The sequence below is a fragment of the Leuciscus leuciscus genome (genome assembly GCF_965113295.1).
Source record: "Leuciscus leuciscus genome assembly, chromosome: 19".
Classification (NCBI taxonomy): Eukaryota; Metazoa; Chordata; class Actinopteri; order Cypriniformes; family Leuciscidae; genus Leuciscus; species Leuciscus leuciscus.
Genome location: NC_138743.1, coordinates 26,400,179 through 26,427,987, shown reverse-complemented (window position 1 = coordinate 26,427,987; position 27,809 = coordinate 26,400,179). Strand labels below are relative to the sequence as shown.

Sequence of the window (27,809 nt, the reverse complement as noted above, 5' to 3'; positions counted from 1 at the left end):
GACTCTGTCTGGTACATCACTAGGAAAGAAATATTTGGGCCACACACAAGTTTTTTTGAAATATCAAAATGACTCTTTTGTGTATTTACTCAACAATGGATTCTGTGTGGCGCAACACTAGAATGGAAATATGTAGGCCGTGCACTAAGAATGTGTGTGAGAAGGACAAAAAAAGGTGCAAACTAAAACTGCAGGGAGAATAAAATAAGTGCAAATGGGTCCAAGAAACTTGCTGAAAAGCTGGATAATCTGAGGATCTGAGTGTTTGAGAATTTATACAGTATCACCGAACATAAAGCATTATCACAATATTTTCCTACACCCCTAGAGGAAAGTCCCTCAAAGAAGATGTAAAAAAACCTGCAAAACAGTGAACAATGATATTGGTTTTACAAGAAACAAAGTCAAACAGGACTGCCAGAATCTACAGCATAAAAGAAAATTTTTTTCAAAGTATTTCAACTCTAGACTCAATGTGAAATGACAACAAAATGGTACAAAATAAATACATGACTATTGCACTGTCCTCCCTGCATGTAAAAACCAACATACCAGTCTAGTTTGATTCACAAACAAATGGTAATTAATTAATATTTGACTCACTCACTGCCTGGATATTTAACAAAGTGTAATTAAACTGTTGTATTAAATGGCACTTTAATAAATAAATAAAAATGAATGAACGAACGAATGAAGGTATGAACAAATGAATGGAGAATTTAGTTAGGACCAAAAGAAGAGAGGTTCTGCAAAAACCAATTATGTAAAAAACACCAATCAGCAATGAGATGGCATTACAAAAGATGTTTTAAACGGTGTGTGAGAGAGAAACACACTTTTGTTCAGCTCATTTAAAAATTCACCATGCCTGACAGATAACGTAAGGTTTGTCATTATGTCAAGGCCTCAAGCAGTGCAGAGAAGCACTAGAGACAAACAACGCATGACCGTACTTTTGCATTCACAGTACGCACTGTCACTGCATCAAACAGAATGACATGTTTATCTGAGCACCGGCACCAACCGCAGCCAACTTCTGCTGAAGTTACGCACACAGGGCGCTAGATAGTCTCAATGAGGAATGAAAGGGATTTTAGTAAACAATATGAGCGTGCAGAATTTAGTTCTACATTTCTAATGTTCTGCTTATTTAATTTTTTAATATTTGGTCAAATACAGATAATAGTGCAGTACTCATGCACAGCTCAGTGAAAGAAATTTAACCATATTTAAATCCATTACACAATATTTCCCTCTAGGGATGTTCATTTCATTTTTTTCCCTAAGGACAACCGGAGCTCGTTAAACGATCATTAACCGTTAACCTATAATATTATGTTACATTAGAATAAAGTTAAATTAGAATGAATCAGTGTCTGTGACCATTTAAAAATACTAAGATGAGTTTTCCGGGGGTTTAGTTTAACATGTGCAAATAGCAGCAACAACAGGGCATGAGGATTCACACATCGCCATGGCATGCACCTGCAGCACTTCTGTGAACAGAGAAAAACAGAATTAAAGCATTTATATGTTTTTTTAAGTAAAGGGATCATAGTTGATCGGTTCCGGTTCGAAACATGTGATTCGCGGATTGATCGCAAAGTTTAACCATCACAGAATGAAAGTTTATCATTTGTATGTGTTTTAAGTACTGTCAGTTTAAACATTAAGCGTAACAAGACTGGAACTCGCGCGCTGTTTTCTGTGCACGCACCAGAGACGAATTCAGTTATATTTCTCTTCTTTTGAGCTTAAACGGACAAAATGATGTCAAAATGCCTGTCTCTGCAAATATCCTTGTAATCAGTTGATTATGCGTTAAGAAAACGGGTGCGTATCATTATATTGGAGCCGTGCATTTGTCTTAAAGTGACAGCCACCTAATATACCCGCAGCTGTTTGTCAACAATGTTAAACAAACAACAAAAGCGAATGAGAAAATCACTTTTGTAGCTTTAACAAAGATAAATTGTATTAATTAATTATATTTAATTTGTACAGTGAAGACCATGCAGTGTTATTTTACATTTGATTATTCAATGTCTTTACCTGAACACTGTTAGATTTAGCTGAAAAACAAACACGATATGAAAATTCCTTGAAGGGCTGAAATCATGATTAGAAAAATGGAGTCATATGGTTTTGTACAGTGAAAACAATAATCATGTGAGTTGAGTCAGAGTTCAAAATCTTTCAAGCTAAGTGATAGGATCTGTTATCCAAGTAAGATCAACAGACGTGCAGAAATCCCTGTTTCAGTCAGTGTGAAGACCATCAGTTCTTGGCTGTTGACAGTAGTATGACATAAAAGAGAGTTCTAGTATTTTGTCCTCAGATCGGCTCAGGTTGCTGCTTTTCATCTTAGGTGAAAAAAGAAGTCTACTTCTCGACCTCATAATTGTTTTACAGGATTACATTCACTCTAAATGATGCACCCATCCGCCCCTCATTGAAAATAAATAGTGTCCAAGCAGGTAACTTTTACCGAACAGCTCCCAGTGCTATACTTCCTTCACCGCCACCCCTAAAACCTCTGCTTTGTCTGTCTGCCATGAGAAAAGCCTCCTCACCTGCAGAAGCCAAATGACAACATCTAAAGAACACTCTCCGCTTTTGTTGTGTAAATCAAATAGTTCAAACGAACTTTATTCGTGTGGTAATGTCAATCTGGATAATGATAACCACTAAATATCAACATATCCTTTTAAAGTTAGGCATAGTACATTCAACTTTTAAGCTCTAGTCCTGCAACATTATCATCAGCAGCCTTCTTTTAGCATGTGTGTAAAGGAGAGATCTGCTCAAGTAAGCATCCAGCCTACTGGTTTCAAATCCCATTTAAAATGTCTTCAAATGTTGAATACCAAAGCTGATTTGACTTGAAATACTCAAGCAGGTCAAAAATATCACAACATTGCAGCAATCCAGCAAACCAGCACGTCACAGTTCATAATCTCGTTCTCTTGAAAAGTTAATAAATGTTACCTTGAAAAACTGAATTTTTACTTTTAGCAGAGTGAAAGAAGGCATATATAATTAAATGTCCAGACAGTCAACTCTTACTTGATTAATCTGAACAATGAAAATGAATGATGACTGCCTCTGCCAGCAAACATGATCCCAAAATCTTTTCAGGCCCCACAACACCCCCTCCCCTGCCACTATCTTAATATAGCCAATCAGATCCATTTAGCAATATGACAAAGCCAAGCAGACAGAGATGGAGAACCAAAACCAATGACTGTCTTGGCACAGTGTATGAAACCATGCAAGAGATTGTTACTTTTTGGCAGTAAAACTAGACTACATTTCTATGATTAGATTTATAGTACTATATGTTCTATACAATGCTGTCAGCAACAATTTTGGTTTAATATAGAAAGTAACCCATATGTTGCTACTTCTTAGCAGAATTACCATAAAATTGTCACTACATTAACATATAGATGCAACGTCAAATTTTGCTTGCACTGACATTACTTACTACTACCTGAACTACTTACAACAAAGATTTCATGAAAACACCAAAATGACTTTGCTGTCCAACCGTACTTGAAAGGCACAGGTTGGTATTAACAAGCTCCCCCTCTCATCTCTGAGCAGGACATCTATTTGCATCACCTTTCCCAACTTAGATGCAGTCCGTCTTCTCCTGGCCTCTCTCTTGAGCTGCCGGGCATGCTCCTTGCTCCAGGTTTTATCTCCGGGTTTGATAGACAAGCTGACCAGGCCTCGTAGAACAATAGTCACAAACTTCTTCATGACGCATGAATCGCTTGTAGCTCTACATCAAACACATCCTTTGAATGTGTCTTGTTCAAACCCCCTCAGCAAAAGTAGCAGGCAAGGGTTCCCTGCAGCGGAAAGCCTTCAGTAGTCACGCTAGCTGTGTGACTGCTGAGAGCAAGCGAGCGTGTGAGTGAGAGAAAATGAAAATCAGAGGAAGACGAAGGAGGGAGGGTGCTTCTCTCATCAGAATTGTGAAGGGTGCGTCACCAGGTCCCCTCCAGAATAAGGCTCCCTCGAGAAAGCAGAAGACTGCACCCCAGATCGGAGGTGGCTGATGGGTGCATGCCGCAAAAGCTGGGACAAAGATCAGATGAGGATGCTAATTGCATTACAGAGTGTTGGAGGGTATTAATGTGACCTGTAAGAAGTGTGAGACGTTGCAAACCAACAAAATAGCTCAGAACACAATTATCCCAAGACTAAACTGGTTTACTAACAAACATATCAGGGAGTATTTGTGAGATTACAGAATTGCCCACTTTGAGTTGAATTTGAGTTAAACCAAATTATAAAGTTTTGGCAGGACTAAATTACACAGTACAATAAATACTAATTTACAAGTATATACAAATACTAACAACAACTTCAAGTTTAAACCTCAACACACTTCAAGTCTTTGTAAAATTGGACCATTAGTCTGTGCTACACTGAAACCAATACATCTTTTTTCAGATTTGAGAGTAGAAGGTTTTGTATTATTGATGCTTCCATGTTAAAAGGCCATGAAAAGACGAAGAGTTGAAAGAGTTAAAAATAATGGAAATCAAATGAGAGTCGAGTTTTAATAATACATTCTAAGTAGATTTTAGAACCTGGAATTATCCTCTTTTGAGACATATGAAGCCTTCAAGAGACAGACACTGGTACAAGCCTTAAAGCTAGGCTAAATGATTGGCTTTATTATTTTTATTTAGTACTGGCAGATAACTTGGTGAAAAGCATACATCAAAATAAATTAAACTTTATTCTGTTTTAAAGAGATAGCTTTTTTTTTTTCATAGTGACTTGCGTCACTCGTCCATGCCTTGGTTGCTACTTTGATGTATGTATGGTGTGGGAGTATAATAGGTTAGTTGTTACAACGAGCAAGAAATAAATAAAAGAAAAATAAAGCAGTCCAGGGGAGCTTCTGTAATAAAAAAGAGAATCCAGATTGGCTTGGCTTTTCGGAGATGGCGAGAACTGAGGGCTTTGAAATGTTGTAAAAGCGATGCAGAGATGCAGTTATTATTACTCAGATGAGTAGGGTATTTTATTGAACAGATAAATTGCCATAGCTCTCTAACAGAGTTCATTGTAAATCATGATCTACTGCGAGGGGTCATTTCATTATGGTTGTTGTAGAGCTGTGCTGGAATTTATTTTCAAAAAAGTAGACTGTATATTAATGGGTTTAGCAATATTAACATCTTCAGCTAGTCAGTTTAAGATCCTTTCCATCTAAACTATTCTCTTAAGCCTAGTAATGAAATGGTTTATGAGCAGTAGGATAACCATATTCATTTATGAGCAGTAGGATAACCATATTCATTTATGACCAGTAGGATAACCATATTCATTCGCAGTCACACAGAGCCGAAACAGGGCTGAAAGTAACAAAGTGTACTTTTGAGGGTTATTCAAAAATGTATTTGTCTGCATGTGTATGTATAATATGACCTTTACAATGTTCAGTAATCTGAATGCCCCCTCAAAAGAAAAAAGTGGACTTGCATAATGTATGATGACCTATCATACATTCATTATCGCTGGCGGTATGAAAAGGGTTATACAGTTAGTCTGTATACAGGGTTATACAGTTATACAGATAGTCGGTTATACAGTTATGCTGTAAAATCATAAATGTTGATTATTTTCCTATATTACTTCTCTATATTGCAGTTGTTATCATAAATTTAAATGAGTAGAACTTACATTAAAATACTTATTTTGTGGATGCCCCGCTATAACAATCAAAGCTACAATAAAAGTAAGACAAAAAAAACGGTTCAACGCGAGACCTAAATTAACTGCTATAATACACTTTATGGAGAGGGTTGTGCTGTGAAGTGCATGTCTTGAATAAAATCTAGGTGACTAATAGTTTATGACATTAATGATATAACACTATTGGACTCTGGGTAAAAATGCCTGACTTTAAATACCATCCAAAACTGATTAAAAAAATATTTAGATTCCAGTGGCAGTAAAAACAGGTATATACCAGACACTGTTCACTGCAACTATGAGGTTCCTGAAAGACATAGCATGGTGCTTCAAACCGCTGTCACAATGGTGAAAGACCAAGTGCTTCCACAACTCCATAACTTACCACAACTTCTAGATCATGGCTGTAGGTCTAGTGTTACTTAAATAATTCAAGTTTATTTTAAAATATGTAATACATGCAAGTGTATTGTCTGCGGCATATCTTAACATAGAAAAAAAAAGAGAGGAAATGGCTTTTAATGGGTGCTTTAAAAAAATAGTCTACCTCACTGGAGAAAGTGCTTGATAAATCTTAGTCAGTCCTTCCCAAAAAAATACTTTTTAAAAGCACATAAGTGGCAGAGGTTTTTCTTCCAAAAGTTTTAAGAGGACTGTATCTCTCATTCAGTACCCAGACTCCTCAGTCCGACCAGATTCGAACCTCTTGTGACAGTCACCATTCATATTTGAGAAGCTTCATCAAATTCTAATTATGACAGTTAAGTAGGAAACATTAAGGAAAGAGAATGAATTTGTAACGAGCTCAAATGAGGGAGTAGAGAGGGAGAGAGAAAAAAATACAGGGAAGACATGAAACCGCAACAATAGAGGGTATGCGCGTGAAGTCACCGTCGGCCAGAGTGACTGCGGTCACGTCCACTGAGTGTTAAAAAGACTGAGCGGCAGCATTGGTTTTCAGCATGAATGCCGCGGAAAAAAAACGCAAAACACATCTAAAACGGGAAACAGCTTAGCAATTGACTGTATAAATAGATTTGACAAGAAAAGGTATATTTTTACAGACTGCCGATAGACACAGAAAAGAGAAGCTAAGGGATCGCTTCAATTCACAGAAAAAACTAGACTTTTATAATATACTTGAAAATTAGTGTTACTTTTCAATAAATATGTGGTTATTTTATTGGCTTGTATTTTTTTTTTAATTCAGGTTCTATAAAATTATTGAATTAAATTAAAAATTCTGTTTTCTGCCAAGTGCATCCAGAATTTTCGGTTTCGGCTCAGAATGTTCATTTCGGTGTGTAAAATACTAAAGGTACAAAAAAAATACTAAAAATAAAAATAAAATAAAAATAAAGTTAAATAGAAATATATCCTATTTAACTTTATTTTTATTTCAGTTTTAATTTTAGTATTTTTTTTTTACTAATTAACAAACAATTGACAAAAGCATATAAAAGGACTACAATTTTAACTAAAATTAACGCTAGATCTAAAAAATAAAAGCAAATTTAAAATAATAATAAATACTATAATATTAAACAATACTTAAAAGAACACATAGAAAAATTATTACTAAATAAGAACATATACATGTAATAACAGGTGAATGATCATCTCCACCAATGAGAGGAAACAACAGACGGAGCTGGAAACCAGAGATAGACAACCAGAAGCAGCTGATCATAAACACCAGGCTGAGTTAGATTAAATAAGAAAAATAAGAAAAAGAGGGGGAAAAAAATGTACGACTTTGGGTGTAGGCCAAGAACAATGTCTTAAATTCAATTCAAGAAATTAATTAAAAATTAAATGGATATTAATCTTACAAAGAATGAAACTGAAAAACATTTTTGTCTGCTGTTTTTCCTTTAAAGAAATGACGTTACTCCATAACATGATTAAAAACTGCATAAACTGAATCAGCATTACGGTAAATGCTTTTCAAAGTCAACTTAAAAGAAAGGCTCATTTGATAGTGACATTTCATAACTCATAACATTAGTGTAGTGCACAGTTTCTAGCATTTATATCTGTGTTTCAACAACATACAGCACATGGTTCTGTGGGTCAATGATGTTCTTGCCCAAACTTGGCTTTGAAAAGCTATAGCCACGAGAGGGAGAGAGAGAGGAAGAGGAAGATGAGGTTGTGTCTGCATCAAAGTGCCCCAACAACAGTGCTCTAGCAGCTCACTGCACTGGCCTTCATTGGCTGCCTGAGTCACACGCACAGAAAGGATGAAACTTGACGAGAAGGGCACACTCTCTCGCTGACTGAGGCTGTGACACTGATGCCATTTACAGAGCTGCGGGGCAACCCGCCATGCAGGGTAACCTCACAATTCTGACAGCACGTTCATGTGCCATAACATGAAAGCTTATTGGTTGAGAACAGTTCCTCAGTAAGATCAGCACTGGTTAGCCCAGCTCAAGGAAGAGTCCAGAAACATAAACATGAATGTGTCTTCATGTCCCATCACAATGAGTTGAAGCAAAAATACCTTCTAATAACATACACAAGACCAGATTTTAAAAGACAATATATACCAAATAGCATCAGAATGAATTATTGTTCAAGGAAATTGCAAGATACCAGGGGCCGGTTGAACCAGATGTGTGCAAGTTAGCCTAGCTTTTCAAAACAGTTCCGGGTGGCAGCATTCACACTTGATGAACCACCAAATGAGCCATAAGTAAAAAATTGTTTTACATTATTTCAAACTCCCAGTAAACACGAATCCAGGATGTGCATACACGCATGTGCAGAGAGTCACAAGGCAGAATGGCAGATTCAGGCACTGCGAATCGGTCCAATGCTGTGAACTCATAATTCGCAGAGTACTGAGATGACACATTATAAATCTCTCTCCAAACAGACATGCTATCTAGCAGAACAGACACAGCGGGTTCAGCTGAGGTTTGTCTGTGGACAACAAGGCTGTCAATTCAAATGAAAAAATAAAATAAAAACTCTAGCATGATGAAAGCTTGCTTCATGAGCTTACTGTTTTCAGACAGCAACAGTTTTAACTTAAAAACATGTCTTGAGATGCCTGTGTTCTGTTGCATAACATTAACAGATATATTTACATAACACATTATTATATAATAGGGCTGGGTAAAAAAATATATAGATTTCCGATTTCAATCGATTCGCATTTTTACGAACCAATATCGATTCTTAAATCCCAAGAATCGATTTGTGTGCTTTGTTACTACTGATATGAAACAAAGTCTCAGATTTCAAATTACATCCATTTTCTTACGAAATTCAAAAACATAAATACCGTTTTGGCGCTGCGGCGTGAGATCGCTCTGGCGCAGCTCAGCTCAAGAGAAGCAGCAGCGCTGAGCGCACATGATCTTCTCTTCCGCCTTAATAATACCAGTGTGAAATAAACATGAATAAGCAAAACACTGAAAGTGAAAAACAGCTTGTAAACAATATCATGTAACGTCACATTTACCTCAGAAAAAACATATCCAGTGACCATAAACTCATTAGTCAGCTAGAAAAATTTACTCTAGAGAGGAGCATTTTGCTAAATATATGCACCATATTACATATTCATTATAATTTTTAATGTTCTTCAATATTTAATGCATGTTTGAATAAATCTGGCAAGTTTTATGACGGCCACCATTTAAATGTTTATATTTCATATAACTTTATTATTATGAAAATAAATCAAATGTAAGTGTTTGTATACAAATCGAGTTAATTTTTACCTTCAATTATTACAGTAGGCTACAACTGACTACAGCATTAGTTAAGAGATTTGTTTTCCTTGAGAAAATTTGCAATGTATTGTACCTGATATCCAAAATAATCAATACTGAATCGAAATCGAATCGAATTGTGAGATTTGTGTCAATACCCAGCCCTATTATATAATAACACATCATTAGCTAAAACACATGTGAGTTTAGGCATAAAAGTATTTTAACATGCATGAATTGTTGATAATGTTTGGCAATAAAAATGAAGTGTTATCAAGAACTAGTTGTCGTCATGTTTTTGTCATATCAACTCAAAATACTGAAAAATGTAGTACTTATGTTGTAATATTTTGATCTTTTAAAAACTGCAGCTTGTAACACTTCACAAACCATATAGAACAAAAAATTATTTACCTAACCAGGTCAAAGAAACAGTTGAAAGAAAGTAGACAAGAAAACAAATCCCAGAGCAAAACTGACAAAAACAACACAACAGAAAAAGGAAGGAGAGAAAAACCTCATAAAAAAAAAAAAAAAAACCTGAGCAATAAGAAGCCGACATCCACACTGCTGCTCAGTCTGCTGTATGTTAGTTAATTCCTCATGCTGGTGGGAAGCTCAGCACCACAAATGACCAAAGTAAAGCAAGCCTTGACAAACACCTTTCTGCTTCAATAACAGACTGATTCATTTCCTATCAGACACACCCATTACATAATTTAACTCTCCCTTAGTTCAACCATACCCAAACATGCTACTGACAATAAGGGTGTTATGATATTGACAAACAAATTTATGATATTTTGCTGAGTGTGGCTGATTTAGGCCTGTCGTGGGCAGATGACACACCTGAATCCTTTTTATATTCTTCATATTCTGTGCAGATTATAATACTTTGGATTCTTACTGGAAAAAGTAGATCATACGGGATTGGAATACTCATTTCAACATACTACGATTTAGGGAAAAATAATTCTCATTTCGAATACTATTTAGGACGGATAGCATGCGAATTGGGACGCAGCACAAGTGCCTGTCTTTATGAATGGGTCATTGAATAATTCACTCAAACAGTTTAAAAACACTGATTCAAGTAACGAAACACTGTTGTGTGTTGCTTTGAGATGCACAATGGTTCTGCTCTGCTTTGTTTGAAACTATTTTCAAAGGTAATGAGTGACATTCAATGACAGCTTGTACATTCTAGAGTTTGTATACACCGATCAGGCATAACATTGTGACTCTTCATCACGGCACCTTTTAGTGGGTGGGATATATATTAGGCAGCAAGTGAACATTTTGTCCTTATAGTTGATGTGTAAGAAGCAGGAAAAATGGGCAAGCATAAGAATTTGAGCGAGTTTCACAAGGGCCAAATTGTGATGCAGCTCTTGTGGGTGTTCCCGGTCTGCAGTGGTCAGTATCTATCAAAAGTGGTCCAAGAAAGCAACAGTGGTGACCCGGCGACAGGGTCATGGGCGGCCAAGGCTCATTGATGCACGTGGGGAGCGAAGGCTGACCCGTGTGGTCCGATCCAACAAACAAGCTACTGTATCTCAAATTGCTCAAGAAGTTAATGCTGGTTCTGATAGAAAGGTGTCAGAATACGCAGTGCATCGCAGTTTGCAAAAATGGTTCAGGAATGGTTTGAGGAGCACAACAACGGGTTTGAGGTGTTGACTTGGCCTCCAAATTCCCCAGATCTCAATCCAATCGAGCATCTGTGGGATGTCGATGCCACGATGGGTCAGGGCTGTTTTGGCAGCAAAAGGGGGACCAACACAATATTAGGAAGGTGGTCATAATGTAATGCCTGATGCACACCCCTAATTGACAAGGTTAAAAAAAAAAAAAGATAAAAAGAGCACTATTAAGTGTGCAAAATGGTGCCACCGATCTGTAATCTCTCTCTTTAAAACTCGCTATCAAAATAAAACATCAGAGCTGCTGTGTGTTTGCTATTTTGTTTTATTAATATCTAGCATTGCACCGATGTATCAGAGCTGCTAAATTTACCCACAGGAGCTATTAAATGGTGTGGCAGGCAAAGGGAGTAAACAAACTCATCACTTTTTCACAACCAGCACTCTGCCTGCTCACTAAGACAATCCATAGAGACCCTGGCGCAGGTTCTGAAATGCATCAGTGACCCTGTTTCCAGCACACTGCTAGCATAGGGCGCTCTTCAGTAAACAGTGGACAATTAAAGTGCTTTATTGTATACACAACCGGAGCGTTTGGGAACGTGTCTCATGAGTCTGTGCATCTTTGACCTCTACTGAGGTTTGATGAAGTATGCTCTTAGATCTCATCTACTCTGATCCTTGGCTTAGACATTGCTCTAGTTCTCTTGATACAAATAGCCACTAGGCAGTACATATGTAGGCATTTCCCATCATGCATCTGCATTCCCAGTATGATAGAGCAATCTAGGTCATGGAGGATGTCTCTTGCGATCCAAATGGCATGTAGGCTCTTCATCACAGTCTTAATTTGAGAGTCCTGTACGGTTTCTAAGAGGCTGACTATGGGAAAACAGCTTTCTCACAGTTCATTTAAGTAGACTGGAGATGTCTATTATTCTAAAGAAGACAAAGAATAAGTGATCTTCTTCCACTCCCTCCAGGCACACTGGGCGTGCCAAACATTTAGTCCTCTCATATTAGATAGCTGGTATGTAAATATATCCATGAGGCACTGCACTGCTTCAAGTTATTGTCACTTTAGAACAATATAGAAAAATGGATGAATGAGAAAACGGGACAAAAACTCAAAGCGATGCTAGCACTGTCTAACACACCTGATGCGTGCAAAGTGCATTCGAAGCAGCAGAAATCCACAATGGCTGTCCAGAATTCAGTTCTCTATTGCACTTAACTGGTCAAATACACACAGAATAAATGTCAAAATTCCCGTATTAGCAAGTATTCCGTGTCTTAAGTGAACGTAAACAAAATCAATGACAGAATGTGATTGATAACATGATTATCCTTCATGATGCTCAAGCCCTCAAATAGATGTCAAACGAGTGTGATTTGTGTCAAGCAAACTTTTTTCACCATCAGAGTTTGAGGCAGTTGAGGGCACTAATAACTTTAATTTGGCTTGATCCTTGTATCAATGTTGCGAACACCTCTCTTATCTTGTTTAAATTAATAACTAAAACAAAGAATTTTAAGTTCCATGTTCTGTAAACTATTTTTCAATTATTTTTCCTGTTGTTTTAGGTTTTTGCCATGGTATCATTTCAGCATTATCATCATCAAGATATTTTAGACAGGTATTGTATCGAAGACATAATTTTGTTATCTTGACAACACTATTCTTCATCACTCACTCTGTGTAGCAGGTTTTTGCACACCTGTTTAGCCCCTGGTTTTACATACAAAAAGTCAAGCAGGCATAAAAATATAGGACCATAATCTAATGTACAGCTCTAAACTTATGCTGAACTCAACCACACCCTGCTGTGAGTTTGCCGTTTACTCCTCATTTGGCTGTTTCCATGGCTGTCAGCCAATTGCAGCACAGGCAGCTTAGCGGCTGTAGCTAACATTAACAATGCCAACATCAGCATAGGGAGAAGGTGTAGGGGCTTCAGCATGCAGGAAACCGAACCTAACATCCTTTGTTTGAAAGCAGCTGCGGATCTAATCATGCTTTCAACAGTAAACAATTGAGGCTAGAGTTTAAATCAATAAGTAGAAAATGAATGGTGTGGTACCTAAAAGCCGATTTTGCAATTAAGCTAAAAGCAAACCAATCAAATATTCTAACAAATAGCCTGTAAAAAGTCAAATTAGGTAGAGCAGACACTCCACATTACTTTAACAAAACATAACAAGAATTTGCATTCAAAATTCAGCCATTTCAATAGTCCTTGCGATTGGATGTTTCAAGTGAGGGTGAACATTTTCCCAACATATATAGGGGGGGGGCATCTCTGTAGGCAAGGGCGTGGTGAGCTGGTGCCCTCTTACGTCACAGGGAACCACAACTTCCAATAGGAAAATTCAACTGCAGTAGCCACCATTCAACTTAAAGGTTTTTACACCATATATTGCAGAATTAAAACTTTATACCCAAATGTCATAAAAAATGTATGAATCAATGAACAGCATTAATAAAGCCCCAGTCTTACAGATCATTAACTAAAAAAAAGTTGTTTTAGGGTTTCGTTACCCTTTAACTAATGTTAACAAAAATACAACCTTTGATTTTAATAACATATCAGTAAATATTGAAATTAATATTAATTAAGACTAATAAATGCTGAAGAAGTATTGAGCATTATTAGTTCATGTTGACTAAGGTAGTTAACTAATGTTAACAAATGAACATTATTGTAAAATGTTACCGATATATCTTACCTTTTAAGCAACGTGGAGGCAAAATGACAAAACATAAAAAAACTTGTATGGCCATGTTATCTTTGCAAGCACAAAGTGTTATTTAGTTTAATTAGTCTTTCTTTTTATTATATAATTAGCATCCAACAAACAATATAGTTCTGATTAGTAGATTCATAAGTAGTATGGCACACTTTTTCTTAGCATCCGTTTCCATGATGGCTCGTCGATACGTCGCTCTGTTGAGAATGTCTTGTGTGTTAAACCATGAACAATCTGGGTTGGCTGAAGTTACTTCAGGACGTATTTTTAGAACCAGCATACATACCTTGAGTAAGCAAGGTTTGGGTTAATCAAACGAGAGTTCAGGGTTTGACGGGAAGTAGTGTTGTCATGTACCAAAATTTCTGTATTCGGTACCGATACCAGTGAAAATCCACGGTTCTCGGTACCAATTTCGGTACCAAAGCTTAATTTAGATTAAATTGACATAATTATATAAGTGTATATCACAAAGATGGAAACTGTAGTATTAAAAACAGTTTACAATAAGATTCCATTTGTTAGATAACATTAGATAAAATGACCTAACAAAAAAAACAATAGTTATATACTGTCGCAATTATTCTCCTTTAGGGGTTAATTTAAAAATACATTTTTAAAATCAAAAGTTAACATTATTTCTGTTAATATTATTTAATGCACAATGAATGAAGTGAACAAACATGACCAATCAAGTGTTTTGTATTAAATAACATTCACAAACATTAATTCATGTTGTAAAAATATATTGTTCACTCAATGTGTTATGTTAGATAACGCATTAAATTATGTTAATGAATGGTATCTTATTGTAGCATTACCAAACTATACAGGAGATAAAATATGTTTTATTTGACTGACTATACTTTTATTTAATCCAAAACTGTATTCATATTTAACTTTAAAAGGGCTTTTTAAACCTGCTAGAGTTATCCAGCCAAGAATAAGACTAGAACTGCTTTTCTGACGGACTGATATTAATGACGGCTTTTTATTTCTCATCTCCATAAATATATCTAGTAGTAAAGCTAATGCAAGGGCTAGAAATCAATTAATAGGCCTATGTCACACTTCCTCGTCATCATGGAGAGCGCAGTTCGCACAAGCGTTTGTACTCCCGTGGCGTCTGTCGTTGCTATGCATCCATGAACGCACATGGAAAAGCGAGCGCGCCGCTTCTATTATGAGCGCGCTTTACGAGCGCCATTTGAAATAACGTATCTGCACGCGCAAAAACATCAGCACCACATCAGCAGCAGCACCGCCGATCGCCATCAGCGCTTTTATGAAGAGGACGCAACTGCACGCGCTTCGGGCATGCACGCGCATCAAGTACCGGGTTTGAGAAAACCTGGTACCGTGACGTTTAAAAAAAATTAGTACCGACTTGGTACCGAAGTACCGGGTCTTTTGACAACACTAACGGGAAGACAACCTTGCTTTCTAATACCCTCTGGGACAATGAGTGCATTTCATGGCCATCATAACAGTTGATGAAACTTCTGTTTAAAACAACCTTACAATCATATACCACTCACAAAAGCACAGTTGAGCCCAAAGTATACTTCTCTTGTTCGTGTTCTGCTCCAGCTCGGAGACAGTCTCTACAGAATTTATAATTAGTCTAGAGTTGCATGATTAATCGTTAAAAGATCACAATCTCGATTCAAACACCAACGAAGTCCACACAACCTTTGACATTGAAGATCACAGCAGAACATTCAAATCTGCTTTTAAACTGCCACAGACCCAGAGAGAGAGCAGTTGTCATGTATAGGTATGAAACAGCTTCACAAACAGTCTTTTCAACCACACAGTATCATTATTTCTGTTACAATAATTCAAATTATCACAGAAGTACTGGGATAAAAGTTTATAGTTCAGATATAAACATTGGTGTCTACAGAATTGATCATAATAGAGCAAATTACCATTTGAAAGTAACTTGACGCCTCAAATAAAGATTGTATCAATTACACCGTTATAGGGGGTGAGAAATGACCCCCTATTGACAGAAATAAATAGTCTAGACAAAATGTATTTGTCATTGAATCATTCATTTAAGAGAGTCATTCAAAAATGCTGATTCATCCAGTCATGAAACAAGTTACGTCTTTATGAGCGAGTCATTGAATCGTTCATTTAAACCATTTATTTTATTTTATAATTCTTTCAAATCATTTAAACAGACTGCAACACTTAACATTTTGTCAGAACCTCTAGCAAATTAAAAGTTATTTTGTTTAGTTGTCTATTCAGAATCATGGAAGAAACGTGATCTCTATTTTATACAAAAAACGTGGTTGACAATTTATCCCGAATCGTGCAGCTCTATTACAGTCCACTAATGTGGACTACATGCAGCTTGATTTGTGTGTCCATGTGGACTTATGCATGGACAACAACGCATGTGCAAGTGATGCGCTTGAAAAGAAAGGTCAATTACGGAGTACACTTTGAAAGGCTTGTGCGCTCAACTGTGTGATAACATGAAAAAAAGTCAACCTGAGCCTTGAGAGTCCTCCTATCTGCTGCCTACTGTTGAAAAGGCCAGGTCCTCCAAAACAAATGTGTGCTTTTTTCACTTTATAGGCAGGCACAAGGATACTGAGATTAGGCTCCCTCCCACCCACCATCAATACCTAGGCCACTTATATCTACGAGGCAGGCCGGAACACATCTTTTCGCTCTATAATCCAAATCAGTGCAATCACATTTTACTGTTGTTTTGTTTAGTTGCAACTTGCAACATATCAAATTCCTTCTACGCTACAGCAAAACATGATCTTATCCAGATGTCAAAGGACAGAAATCATAACAATCTGTGCTTTCTGCTAAAACATTCTGCTTGAGAACTGGACACATCAGGGGGAAAGACGTAAACATGTGCATAATCTGCACATGCTTGGGTTACTAGGCGTAGGTACATGTAATTATTGCATTTTGATTTGTCAGTGGAATAAGAAACAAACAAACAGGTGGGACCTGTGGTTGGTAGGGATTACTTGCGCTGTGATAAACTAATAATTGCTCAGATGATCAACATCTGTAGAGGTGGCAGCAAAAGGCAAAATCAAGGTCACAAAATACTATTTTGTTGATAAATGTAAAACATTGTGGGTTAAATGTGCTTAACAAAGTTAATGTTTAATGCTTCCTTTAGAGTTAATATGTGATCTCAGAGTAATTCACCTGCTAGATCTAAGAGGTTGTGACAACCCAATGATTTTCTGTGAAGCAGTTTTGAAACAAATGAGATGATGTAAAGCGAGAAACAAATAAAAATGACCTGATACTAAAAGTCTTTGTAAACAATCATGTTGCCTAAAAACAAATTCTCACATTTTAAAGCGGATAATAAAAGATAATACGGATTTTCATCCTTCACTGGAATTGTGTTCAAAGTGGAAATAAAAAGGAGCAGTAAAATCATGAATAAATAAACATCAATTGCGGTATATCTAATACTAGCCTATATCTATCTACTCCGATTTTGAGACCCTTTGAGAATTAAGGAAGGGAAACAAATATGTCAATATCAATAATGACTTTGCATTACTGGAAACTACTGATGCATTAGGCTGAAAGAAAAAATAAATAAAAAACGTTCTCTTAATGAGCAACTGCGCATCAACATCATTAAACTAATAGCCGCAATTAGTACATGGAAAGAATAGAGAAAAGGGAGTTCCTTCGCAAAGGATGAACAAAAGCCTTGTCACAAAAATAAATTTCAAACCGATCTGTTTTGACTCATTGTTTTCAATCTCAAAAAGAGGTTTTGTATTTAAAAAACTAAATGATCAGTGGAGTTCAAACAGCACAGCATGAGGCACATGTTCTTGCACTTAGGATATTCCCATCTTAAACCCTATTTATTAGCATAAACAGCTTTTTCAAAATTAGCCAATTATGAATCCCCTGGCATGGCTCTAGGAAACCCACACCTTTCTCAACAAATCAAAATTCAAACTACTGTCAGTGTTTTGAACCACTATACTGTACTATGCAATAAACAAAGAAAATGTAGTGATGTGGGCTAACATGTTTAACTACACTGCTATAAGAATCACAGTTATGCCTCGCCACGTGAACCATATTGTATTATGTAAACAAACTGCGTTGTTGTAACTCATTTCTGACAAAATAAGAGAAGGGATACTCACAGGCATCATCTTTGCTAGTGTCAGAGGAACATCTGGTCTTCAGCTTCACTTTGCCTTTCACAACATCCACAAGGTCCAACCCGAGATCACAGCCCCTTTGTACAGCAGGAGAACAACTTCACTTGCACTGTCACTGACACACGAATGTCCACAACACCAACAAATACAGGCCAAACAGGCCACTGCTCAGCACATCGTGTTATTTTACTTTGATTAAACGTTGACGTTATTCGCAAAGGTAGTCACATTTATCTCCGTTAGCTGAGCAAGAAAAATTAAAGAGAAGCTTTAAAAGAATCTCGCTAAACTGGAATATCAGCTGGTTGTGTGTGTAGAAATGGCAGATGTTGGGTGTTCCTAATACACCCACTGAGAGCCCGTAACTCTCTCTCCTCACTCTTACATCGGTGTGTTAAAACTCAAAACAAATGGTTTAAATCAACTCAATCAATCTTTATCACATTTATAGACGTTTATTTTAAGGAGCTTTCCTCTATCGCCCTGTTCATTCTACCAGTTCTCACATCTGCTAGCCAGTTTAACGTTAGCACTGAAACAAAACATCTCGCTGTACAGTAACGTTAAATGTTAACAAACATTAAGAAAACACATCGGCGGTGGTTAAAACTGCATTATACTCACGTGTCACGAGTACACATATGCCATAACCTTTTAGAAACGACACATGAGGTGTTCCTCGTATTCTTGAGCAGCTGGGTATCGATTAACTCGCGAGATAGCTAAACTAGTTAGCCTGCTAGCCGAAGCCAGGTAAAACACTCCAGTACGTGAAGCGAATGGAAACGAAATCAGAACACGCTTATTCATCTAAATGAAGTCAGATATTGCCATAATACCTTTTAAAGGACGAAAACAAAAGGAATACAATACTGCCCGCCCGGACTGGCTGAGGCGAATATAAGCTACTCGCGCTGTTGTGTTAAATCAATGATGGCACGCGCAGAGCTGGAATGACAGGAATGTGGAGCATAGTGACTTATGGATGTTTGGATGTGTAGTCATTAAAATCTCTTAAGTGATGAAACTTAAAAAGAGGCTATACTACGCCCGTATTTTCTCAATGAGTCACATTAATGGGGTAGACGTTGGTTATTTTAAAAGTGGCATTACTTGCTAGTGTTTAATGCTAAATTCAAAGCAACATGGCATACTCATTGGAAACGTTCAATACTTTCACTCATTCACTCAGTAGTTTCCAGTTACAAATATTGCAATGTATAATTTTAAATGGTATGTTTAGAGTTTTATGTATAATTGAGAAAGGGTTAAGAAATTCAAATTTGTATGCAGAAGATGCAGAAGTCCTCTAACACCCACTACTGATCAATAACATGAACTACATATTAACTACAAAACATGACAAAATGTGATTCTAAACTGCTAACAAAAACAATAAAACTCCACATGCAAAATATTGTAAATAGGCATTTTTTTGGTGGAATTTAACATCAGCTTAAAGAAGAGACTTGATTTGTCTCTGCCCAACAAAAATGTTTTTCAAGGACTGACAAAAAAAACTTTTGGCAGGACTTTTTTTTAATAGTTTAATTTCATAAGTTAACAATCAAACAGTTTCATGTTTGGCGATATGAATTTCCTGCAAGACAGAGTGAAAGACAACAAGGCAGTGAGTTTTCCATATTGTGATCCAAATTAATCATTTTATTGTTTCCAAAAAACAAAATACAGATATCCAGGTGAAGCTCCTTGGGGGACGATTTACAGAGAAGACATGGGGAATGACACTCCGGTGGTCCAATCAGTGGGAGGGCTCTGTGAGAAAAGGAAAGTCATGCTAGATCCCCAAAGTTTCTATATATGCCCCATAAATAAGGCCCTTTCTATTTATATATATTTTTTTATATATATTTTTTTTAAGTTAAAACTATACTTATATTAACTATACTTAAATATTAAAATATTTGAGGAACGTTTAAACTTTTTCATGTTTTATCAAAGTTTGAGTAAAAATCATGATACTGAAAATGTAAAAAATTAAAAAGTTAATACTTACTTGACTGCACTGCTTTCTTCTTTCCTGCAAAACAACAATGCTATAATTAATACTTTAACAATAACTTTTGCAAGCTCTTAAAATAAAATGTTTTGCCTTGTACACATCACAAGAAATTTAGTTTCTGAATATATTGTGTAACAAATTGTCTATCAACATGGGCCCAGTTCATCATATAATCATAACCGATTATGCATATGATTATTACACTAGACATAATTTAATTATACATTGTGGCATAAATAATGTTTACATAGTACATAATTATATTGTGTACCAAAATAAATACAGGTTCACGCCATGTTGACAGTACAGTCTTAAAAATAAAGGTGTTTTCAGAGTGATGCCATAGAACCATTTGTGTTACCCTTATGGTTTATCCCTTAAAAGAACTGAAAAAGTAGTGTGAATAACACTTAAAAAAAATCTAAATAACATTTTTCCACTATAAAGATTTTTTGCAGAATGGAAAGGTTCTATAGGTGTAAATGTTCTTCATGGAACCATAGATGTGTGCATACACTACTGAAGACCTCTTCAATAAACTTGACCTCTCACCTCCATATGAAAGTTTGTAGTACATTAAAGTCATGATTCCTACACCAACCCACATCTCCTGGTATGCCTTGGTGTAGTAGGGGGCCACCTTAGTCCACCAGCCAGCGAATGCACCACCTGCCATCTAGTGATCAAAACATAAAGATGTATGAACATTTGTCTAGAAGGCTTCAAAAATATGCACTATTACCAAACATATGTTTGAATGTGCATATTTTTATTTATATGTGTCATTCAAATTACGTGTTATAAAAAAAACCCAACAGAGCAACCGGACACAAACAGTACTTTCAAGGGCATAAATTCAAGGACCAATTCAAATGAAAAAATAAAATAAAAATAAATAAATACGGAGAATTTTAAGTACAAAAAGAGCAAAAACATTATCAGTTTGTCACTATCAGAATAAGGCGAGTTCAATTCAGTATGAAGTTAACTTGAATCGCGAAAAGAACTGGACTATTCACAGTCCAATACTGGGACAAATTTGAGACTATAAAACATTTGCCTCGATTCAAGTGTGCCATTTAGATGTCAACCTTGCGGAGAGTCGATTTTCGATGTTGATTCATTAAAGGCGCTTAGAAAGGCCTGGTCATATACGGTCCAATAAACGAAAAAAGTATGGCTTAAACGATAGTGAATCTGCTTGAAATGGTCAGTGATTATTTAAACTATGCACACTGAAATCATATAGCATTTATTATCAGCAAATGAACTCACCTCTAATATATAAGTACACTGGACCACACGGAGAAGGTCACTGTACAGCAGCGATAGCTCAACAGAGATGTAGTGGCGGAAGATCTCTGTAGGTTTCCGCTTTGTAATTAAAAGCCCCGGAATCAAAATAAAAGTCCAAATGTGACGAATGTATTTTTGTAACACTTCAATTTATTTCTCGTTCTCCTTATAGTCTCTTATCGATAGACCTTTTTAGATAAAACACTGGATTTTTAATTAGACGTAATAAAATGTTAGGTGTTAGAAAATATTATTAGACCACTTGATCTCTTACTTTGTTTTGAAAGTCCACAAATAAATAGGCTACACTATCTAAATTATTGAAGTATTTCTCTGATAAAAAAGAACAGCAAAAGCCTTTGAATATATTAAGCATAGCGTCAGTTCTGGCAGGTCACGTTAGTCAAGCTTGCATCAGCTGACTTAGCTGATCCACGTCTACCTATAGGAATATGACGCCTATCACTGTATTCATGTATAAGCTCCTTCAGCATTATCAACAGCTATCGCGTTTCTCAGGAGCCAATTCACTCCTCCATCCCCAGCTCCTCCTCTTGTCAGTCAGGATTTGGCATTCTGATTAACCCTGAATTAGACTAAAATTCTCAAATTATGTTGAGCATTAAAATTAATTAATGATATCTGCAATATATTCATGCTGGTTCTGTTCTATATACCCTAAGGGGGGTTATTGCTGCTCTCCTCGCTCTTATCCATGCTATAGGCTGCATGGATGCGCAGGGAGTCAATCCTAACCGTAAGCTAATTGTCAATCGTATTTGACAATATGGTCCTCCTGACAGAATTGTAGTACAGATCAGAAATAATTTCAAGATAGATAGATAGATAGATAGATAGATAGATAGATAGATAGATAGATAGATAGATAGATAGATAGATAGATAGATAGATAGATAGATAGATAGATAGATGATTGATTGATTGATTGATTGATTGATTGATTGATTGATTGATTGATTGATTGATTGATTGATTGATTGATTGATTGATTGATTGATTGATTGATTGTTTTGGTAAACTTTAATTGTGTAGACATTTTAACAGCAATGGACAGACTGAAGAGAACAATAACACTTGCAGGGTTCAGAAGGAAATAAATAAAACGGAACAAGCATATTGCATTTTGGAGACAATTCACACAAAATCACAACAACAACAAAGTCATTAGCAGAGAAAAATGTGATTAAAGACAATATTGCATCTGCAGGCTATTGTGTTGATGATCACAGACTCCATTAAGAGAACTTCACTTTGTCTGGCCCAACAGTTATTCAGCAGTCAAGAGTAAATAACACTGCTAAGATGGAAGCTTTATGATCAGCCCTCTCACTGTAGACAATTACCAAACCTATACTTTGCCACATTCAGTCCATGCTACATGAAAAAACACAGTTCTGTCACAACACAATAAATCAACAAGCAGAGAATATTAGATTGTATCTGTGATGTGAAATGCATGGGAGAGGTGAGAGTACTAGGTAGTTCATGGGTACATGCAAGAAGGACCACTGATGCGCAAAGGCAGTGGTGCAATCCTCTCCCCTCAGGCTAATCTCTGCTCTGTAATCCAGAAATATAACTCTGAAAAAATGACAGATTAGACTGGATATCTGGGTTGACTGCTGTGGGTGTATAGTGTGTGCTACTTTCAGTTTGATCAGTCATTATAGCAATGGAACCTGGAAAGCTGAAGCACAAAGAAAAAATTTAATTTGAATTAGAAAAACAAATGTACACAAATGCAAAAGCAATTCTAAAGTGAGACAATAGCATTAAAGGAATAGTTCTAATAATATTAAAGGATCAGGAAGAAAATTTTCATTATTTCCTCACTCTCATGTCATACTGTATGCTGATATTTTTATGCTTTTATTTTGTCCATTAAACACAAAAGTAAAGTTTTTTTGAAGAATTATTATGCAGTTCTTGTTTAAAAAAAAAATTCATAGTGACCAGGGGCTGTTAAAAAGTTCCTAAAAAATACCATAAAAGTATATAAAAAGTAGTCTATATAAACACATTATATTATTAAAAACAACAAAAACAAGAATAATACATTCTTTATAATTATTCATTTTGAATTATTATTATGATTGTTGTTGTTGGTGATTTTTTAACATTTTTAAAAAGTTTTAAATTGAAAAGTAGCTACTTTTTTCCCCATCTTATTGATCAATTACAAAAAGTTTATGGTTTATCTTCCAAGTTTAAACATCACACCACATCATTTTCATGTTAATCACTTTTAATCAGTCTAATTTACTTAAACTGCTGCGCAGGATTAGATTTTTTGATGTTGGAAGTGTAGATCTGTGTCTGAGAACTAGGGAACTTGCAAAGAGGAAAGACATGGAAAATGATCGTATAGACTTTTAAACCCAATCTCATGAGAAAACTAAATTATTTTATGAGTTGGCGATTTCGCATGAATTTGTACAATGTGATTCGTATGATATTTATGAAAAAAAGTACGCTTGAAAGTCCACCCCTAATCCTAACAGTCAATTAGGTGTAAACAGATCGTACAAAAATGGATGAATGAGAATGTACAAATTCTTACGAATCAGCCACTAATTTGCCAAAACTTAAAATTGTTATTAATGGAGTGGTGCAAGGATGATGTCAAAGCCCAAGATTTTCCTATGGGGTTTTATAATGGGGGTTTTCAATTTATGATTAAAATAAATACTGTATTATCATAACTTGATGATATTTTGACGTTTTGTTCTACAACATAAACTGCACGCACTCACTCCCCAATCTGTCTTATCTTACTAATTAGAAACATACATTTTCAAAAATAAACATAACTGCTCCAAAATTCGCTTTTTCAGTATGAGTGTGTGTAATTTACGTTGTAGAACAAAACGTCAAAGTATTGTTAAGTTATGTTTACCACAGGCTTTATTTTACTCATAAATTGAAAACCCCCATTATAAAACACTATAGGAAAATCTTGAGGGAACCAGTGGAGAATTAGTTTTTTGGGTTTTGACGTCATCCCTGCACCGCTCTATTACCATGAGATCGTGTTGGATGGATCTACCATTAGGTCTCTCACAATGTGGTGCTGTAGGCCTCATAAGCGAACGGATGGCAAAAGGGCAAACTCCAATCTCTGTGGATAGAGTAGGGACAAGCAGCACGCAAATGTTTATCCACATAACTAGAAATGGTAGGAATTTCCTCCCTGTGATTCCCTGACTCCTCTGACAAAGAATTAGATGCATTTCCAGCCATGTGGTTTCTATCATTACTCTCTATAGGTGGACTGGGAGCAGAGAGAATATTCGGTGGAGCTGAAGGGACTGGACGTCTCTGCATGCCGTCTTCCTGTCTCCTCAGGAAGTCCCTGAGAACTTGCTTGAAGACACCCACCAGTTCCCAGGGAGGGATGTTATTGTTGGCCAATAGATCATGGAGCCTTGATGGACCACAATAAAACGTTTAGTAAAATATTAAAGCAATATCACACAAGCACTGCAATCACATCGGTGTTGATATTTAGACAAACATCTGTCTGGAATGCACAAACACAAACTTGCGAAGTGACAAATGTAACTAGCTGCTGTATACTTAAAATCTTGAGAATAATTCTGCACAGTTTCTTGTCTTCTACATTTTTTTAATGTTTATTATTTTTATTTTTTTTAGCATTTGAAGAAGCATTTTAGAAAAATGGCTGAAAAAATGTAAAGAAATGGAAGCTAACATGCAAAGCAGGAGTGAGAGGACTTGTTTTACCTGGAAAGTACAATGGCAGTGTGTGAGGGTGGGATGCGACCACAGAGGCGCTCTAGCTGGCGGTGTTCAGAAGCAGGTATAAGGGCAAGCAGGCTTGGGTATGCTGGGGCGTGACGGTATCCCAGAATGCCACGGGAGATGCAATACTGGTTTTGAACCTGAAGAGCTCTTTGCTCCAGCTGCCAAAGCATCTCACGCAGCAACATCCGACCTGGGCCTCCATGTGTCACACATCCATTTGTGTGGGGCCAACCTAAAGGCATGGCTGGGCTGTATGAGCAATAAGAAAGCATGTTGCTGATAAAATGCTGTATACCAAAGTGACTTTCTCCTATGATCATCCCCTGCCAATGAGATGTGATCGTTCATAAAGAGCTTGGTCTTCAGTGGACAGTCTTTCACACCGTATCACATCAAGCTCTGTATTCCACATCTTCAACTGGCAGTTTAGTTAATTCAGCAACATACAGTTCTCTCCATCAAGCTAATGCTAATAACATCTGCAGAACAGTCATGTTTGTTTATCTTATTCTTTTCTGTCGACCAACATATATAACATTGCTTATTCACATAATTACACATCATAATCAGTGATAAACAACTGAGTCATGTTGAGAAAGGAATGGCAGTTTATAAAGCCATGCAAACAAGCTAGCCTATTTGACGGTCAGGCATAAAATGCACTTCACAGATGCACATCAATTTAGCGTAGTACTAACAATGCTCTTGATGTTTCCAGGTAAATTTCAAACTATATGCCCATTTGAAAAAAACTAAGCAGCCATATGTTGCTTGCTGTGTTTTGGAAGATGGCTGGTTTATAGCTGGTCCAAGTTGTTCATTAAAGGTAAGGTGAAAAAGGTAAGGTTAGCAGTCACCTTGTTAAAAAAAAACAAGGAAAACCAACTGTAGCTGGTTTGTTGGTGGTCCAAAGTCTACCAGCTTGAACCAGCGAATGACCAGCTAATCACCAGCTTGAACCAGTTAATCAGCTTGGACCAGCTAACAACCACCTTAAACCAACTAAAATGTTCCAAAACAAGAGGGTGCGTGACCTAAAAAAAAAAAAGATGTGAAAAGACAAACTTGGAATAAACATTGATAGATAGATACAAATAGAGCTCTGAGAAAGACAATGAACTGTTGAGAAGATAGATATGAATCAAATGGACAGGTACAAAGGGACAAAATCAAGGCAAAATTGTAAAGTTGACAACTGAAACAGGAGACTGACAGAGAGGTGATGGATGGAACAGAATTTACAGGAAAGGATCATAACCACCAAAGGATTCACCACAGAGGATATGGGTTAAGGCGAAGAAAAGAATGGAAATTACAATAAATGACATTTAAACTGATATTTTTTACCTTGTGGATCTTAGAGGTTGAGGTCCATGATGCCTTGACTCCATCTGATACCATCAAATTGCACCAGGTTATGTAAAAAAAAATAGTAAATTAAACCAGAATGTCAGATATAAAATTAGAGGATACTGACAAAAGTGGGGAAAGATGGACAGATAATAAGGAAAAGAGCAACCTGAAGAAATAACTATTCTGGCAGAAGAGTGTAAGAGAAACTAAAATAAGGCGCTTGTACAAGAAGAATGTCAGACAAGCAAAATCAGGAGAAAAGCAAAGACAGAAAGAAGAGAGAGAGAGAGAGAGAGAGAGAGAGAGAGAGTGTGTGCCAGTGACATGCAGCAGTGTGTGGACGACTGCGCCGGGCAAAGTTGAGATGAAGAGAGTGACTCTCTCTCTCCTGCCCACCGCATCTCTCTGCTCTGATAACCCAGCCCACTCTGACACACACACACACACACACACACACACACACACACACACACACACACACACACACACACACACACACACACACACACACACACACACACACACACACACACACACACACACACACACACACACACACACACACACACACACACACACACACCATTTTGGTTCATCTAACAGCAAATTGTTTGAAGTGTGCATCCCGCTTCCCATCATTCCATATACTCTTACACATGGTATTAAATTCATCCTGAATTTCATGCCTCAAAACTTGCCTAAATCAGTCCAGGCTTCTTGTTTTCAACAGTAAAACATTTAATTCAATGTGGCAGTCTGAGTAAAATTATCTGGAAGAAATGTGCCCTGTGTCAGCATGTAATGTGACCCAGTGCCAAGGGGAATTATGTCAGTATACAAGGGAACAAAACCAGAGTTCCTGGTCTGCTCAACAATGTGACATACAGATGAATAAACCTGTATTTTTGGGTGGAAGATAACAATTCTGTCATGTTTAATCCTGAGTTTATAAAAAAAAATATAAACAGACATGTTTGTGTGTCTTAAACTTCACATTTGGCTGAAACACAGCATATGTGTTTTCTTTGACAATCATTTATTCAGCAGCATGTGAATCTTAATGAGACAAATAAATCAAGCATAGTAACCTACACTGCATTCAGTGCATTTGGTATGACCATGGTATGCCCATATTTATGTGGATGAAAAGCATTTGTGCACAAAGCGTTCATCACAGATTGCAGTTGGTGTCCATATGGAGGCCTCTGGGAAGGCTGCAGGCTGGATGGTCTTCTGAGACTCATAATCACAGCCCAGCACCTGGTTCTGGTTCTGGGTCAGGTCAGGGTAAAGCACCAGACTGCTGGCTACACCACCTGCCCTGTGCATATGC

The 27,809-nt window shown here is 36.7% G+C and overlaps 2 protein-coding genes and 1 long non-coding RNA gene across 4 annotated transcripts in view; 1 reads left to right on the top strand and 2 right to left on the bottom strand.

The window, feature by feature from the left end:
- ppp1r13bb (protein phosphatase 1, regulatory subunit 13Bb) overlaps positions 1-19,777 on the bottom strand; it is a 56,760-nt gene extending 36,983 nt beyond the window's left edge. For both annotated transcript variants that reach the window (XM_082146778.1, XM_082146779.1), the window contains exons 1-2: positions 18,643-19,777; positions 18,001-18,095 (exon numbers count right to left, since the gene is read on the bottom strand). In XM_082146778.1, coding sequence (XP_082002904.1) covers positions 18,001-18,009 — 9 coding nt within the window. In that variant the 5' untranslated portion in view covers positions 18,010-18,095; positions 18,643-19,777. The remainder of the gene's footprint in view (positions 1-18,000; positions 18,096-18,642) is intronic.
- LOC309481855 lies at positions 3,762-9,944 on the top strand. Its single transcript, XR_014200121.1, has 2 exons — positions 3,762-7,316; positions 7,424-9,944. It is a non-coding gene; the product is annotated as an uncharacterized lncRNA (long non-coding RNA).
- A 2,594-nt stretch (positions 19,778-22,371) lies between the features above and the next one.
- On the bottom strand, positions 22,372-27,215 carry rd3l (RD3 like). Its single transcript, XM_082146550.1, has 3 exons — positions 26,471-27,215; positions 25,103-25,372; positions 22,372-24,782 (listed from the first exon to the last, which is right to left on the bottom strand). The coding sequence occupies exons 1-3, from the start codon at positions 26,512-26,514 to the stop codon at positions 24,416-24,418; spliced, it is 681 nt and encodes a 226-aa protein (XP_082002676.1). The 5' UTR covers positions 26,515-27,215; the 3' UTR covers positions 22,372-24,415.
- Positions 27,216-27,809: the final 594 nt, after the last annotated feature.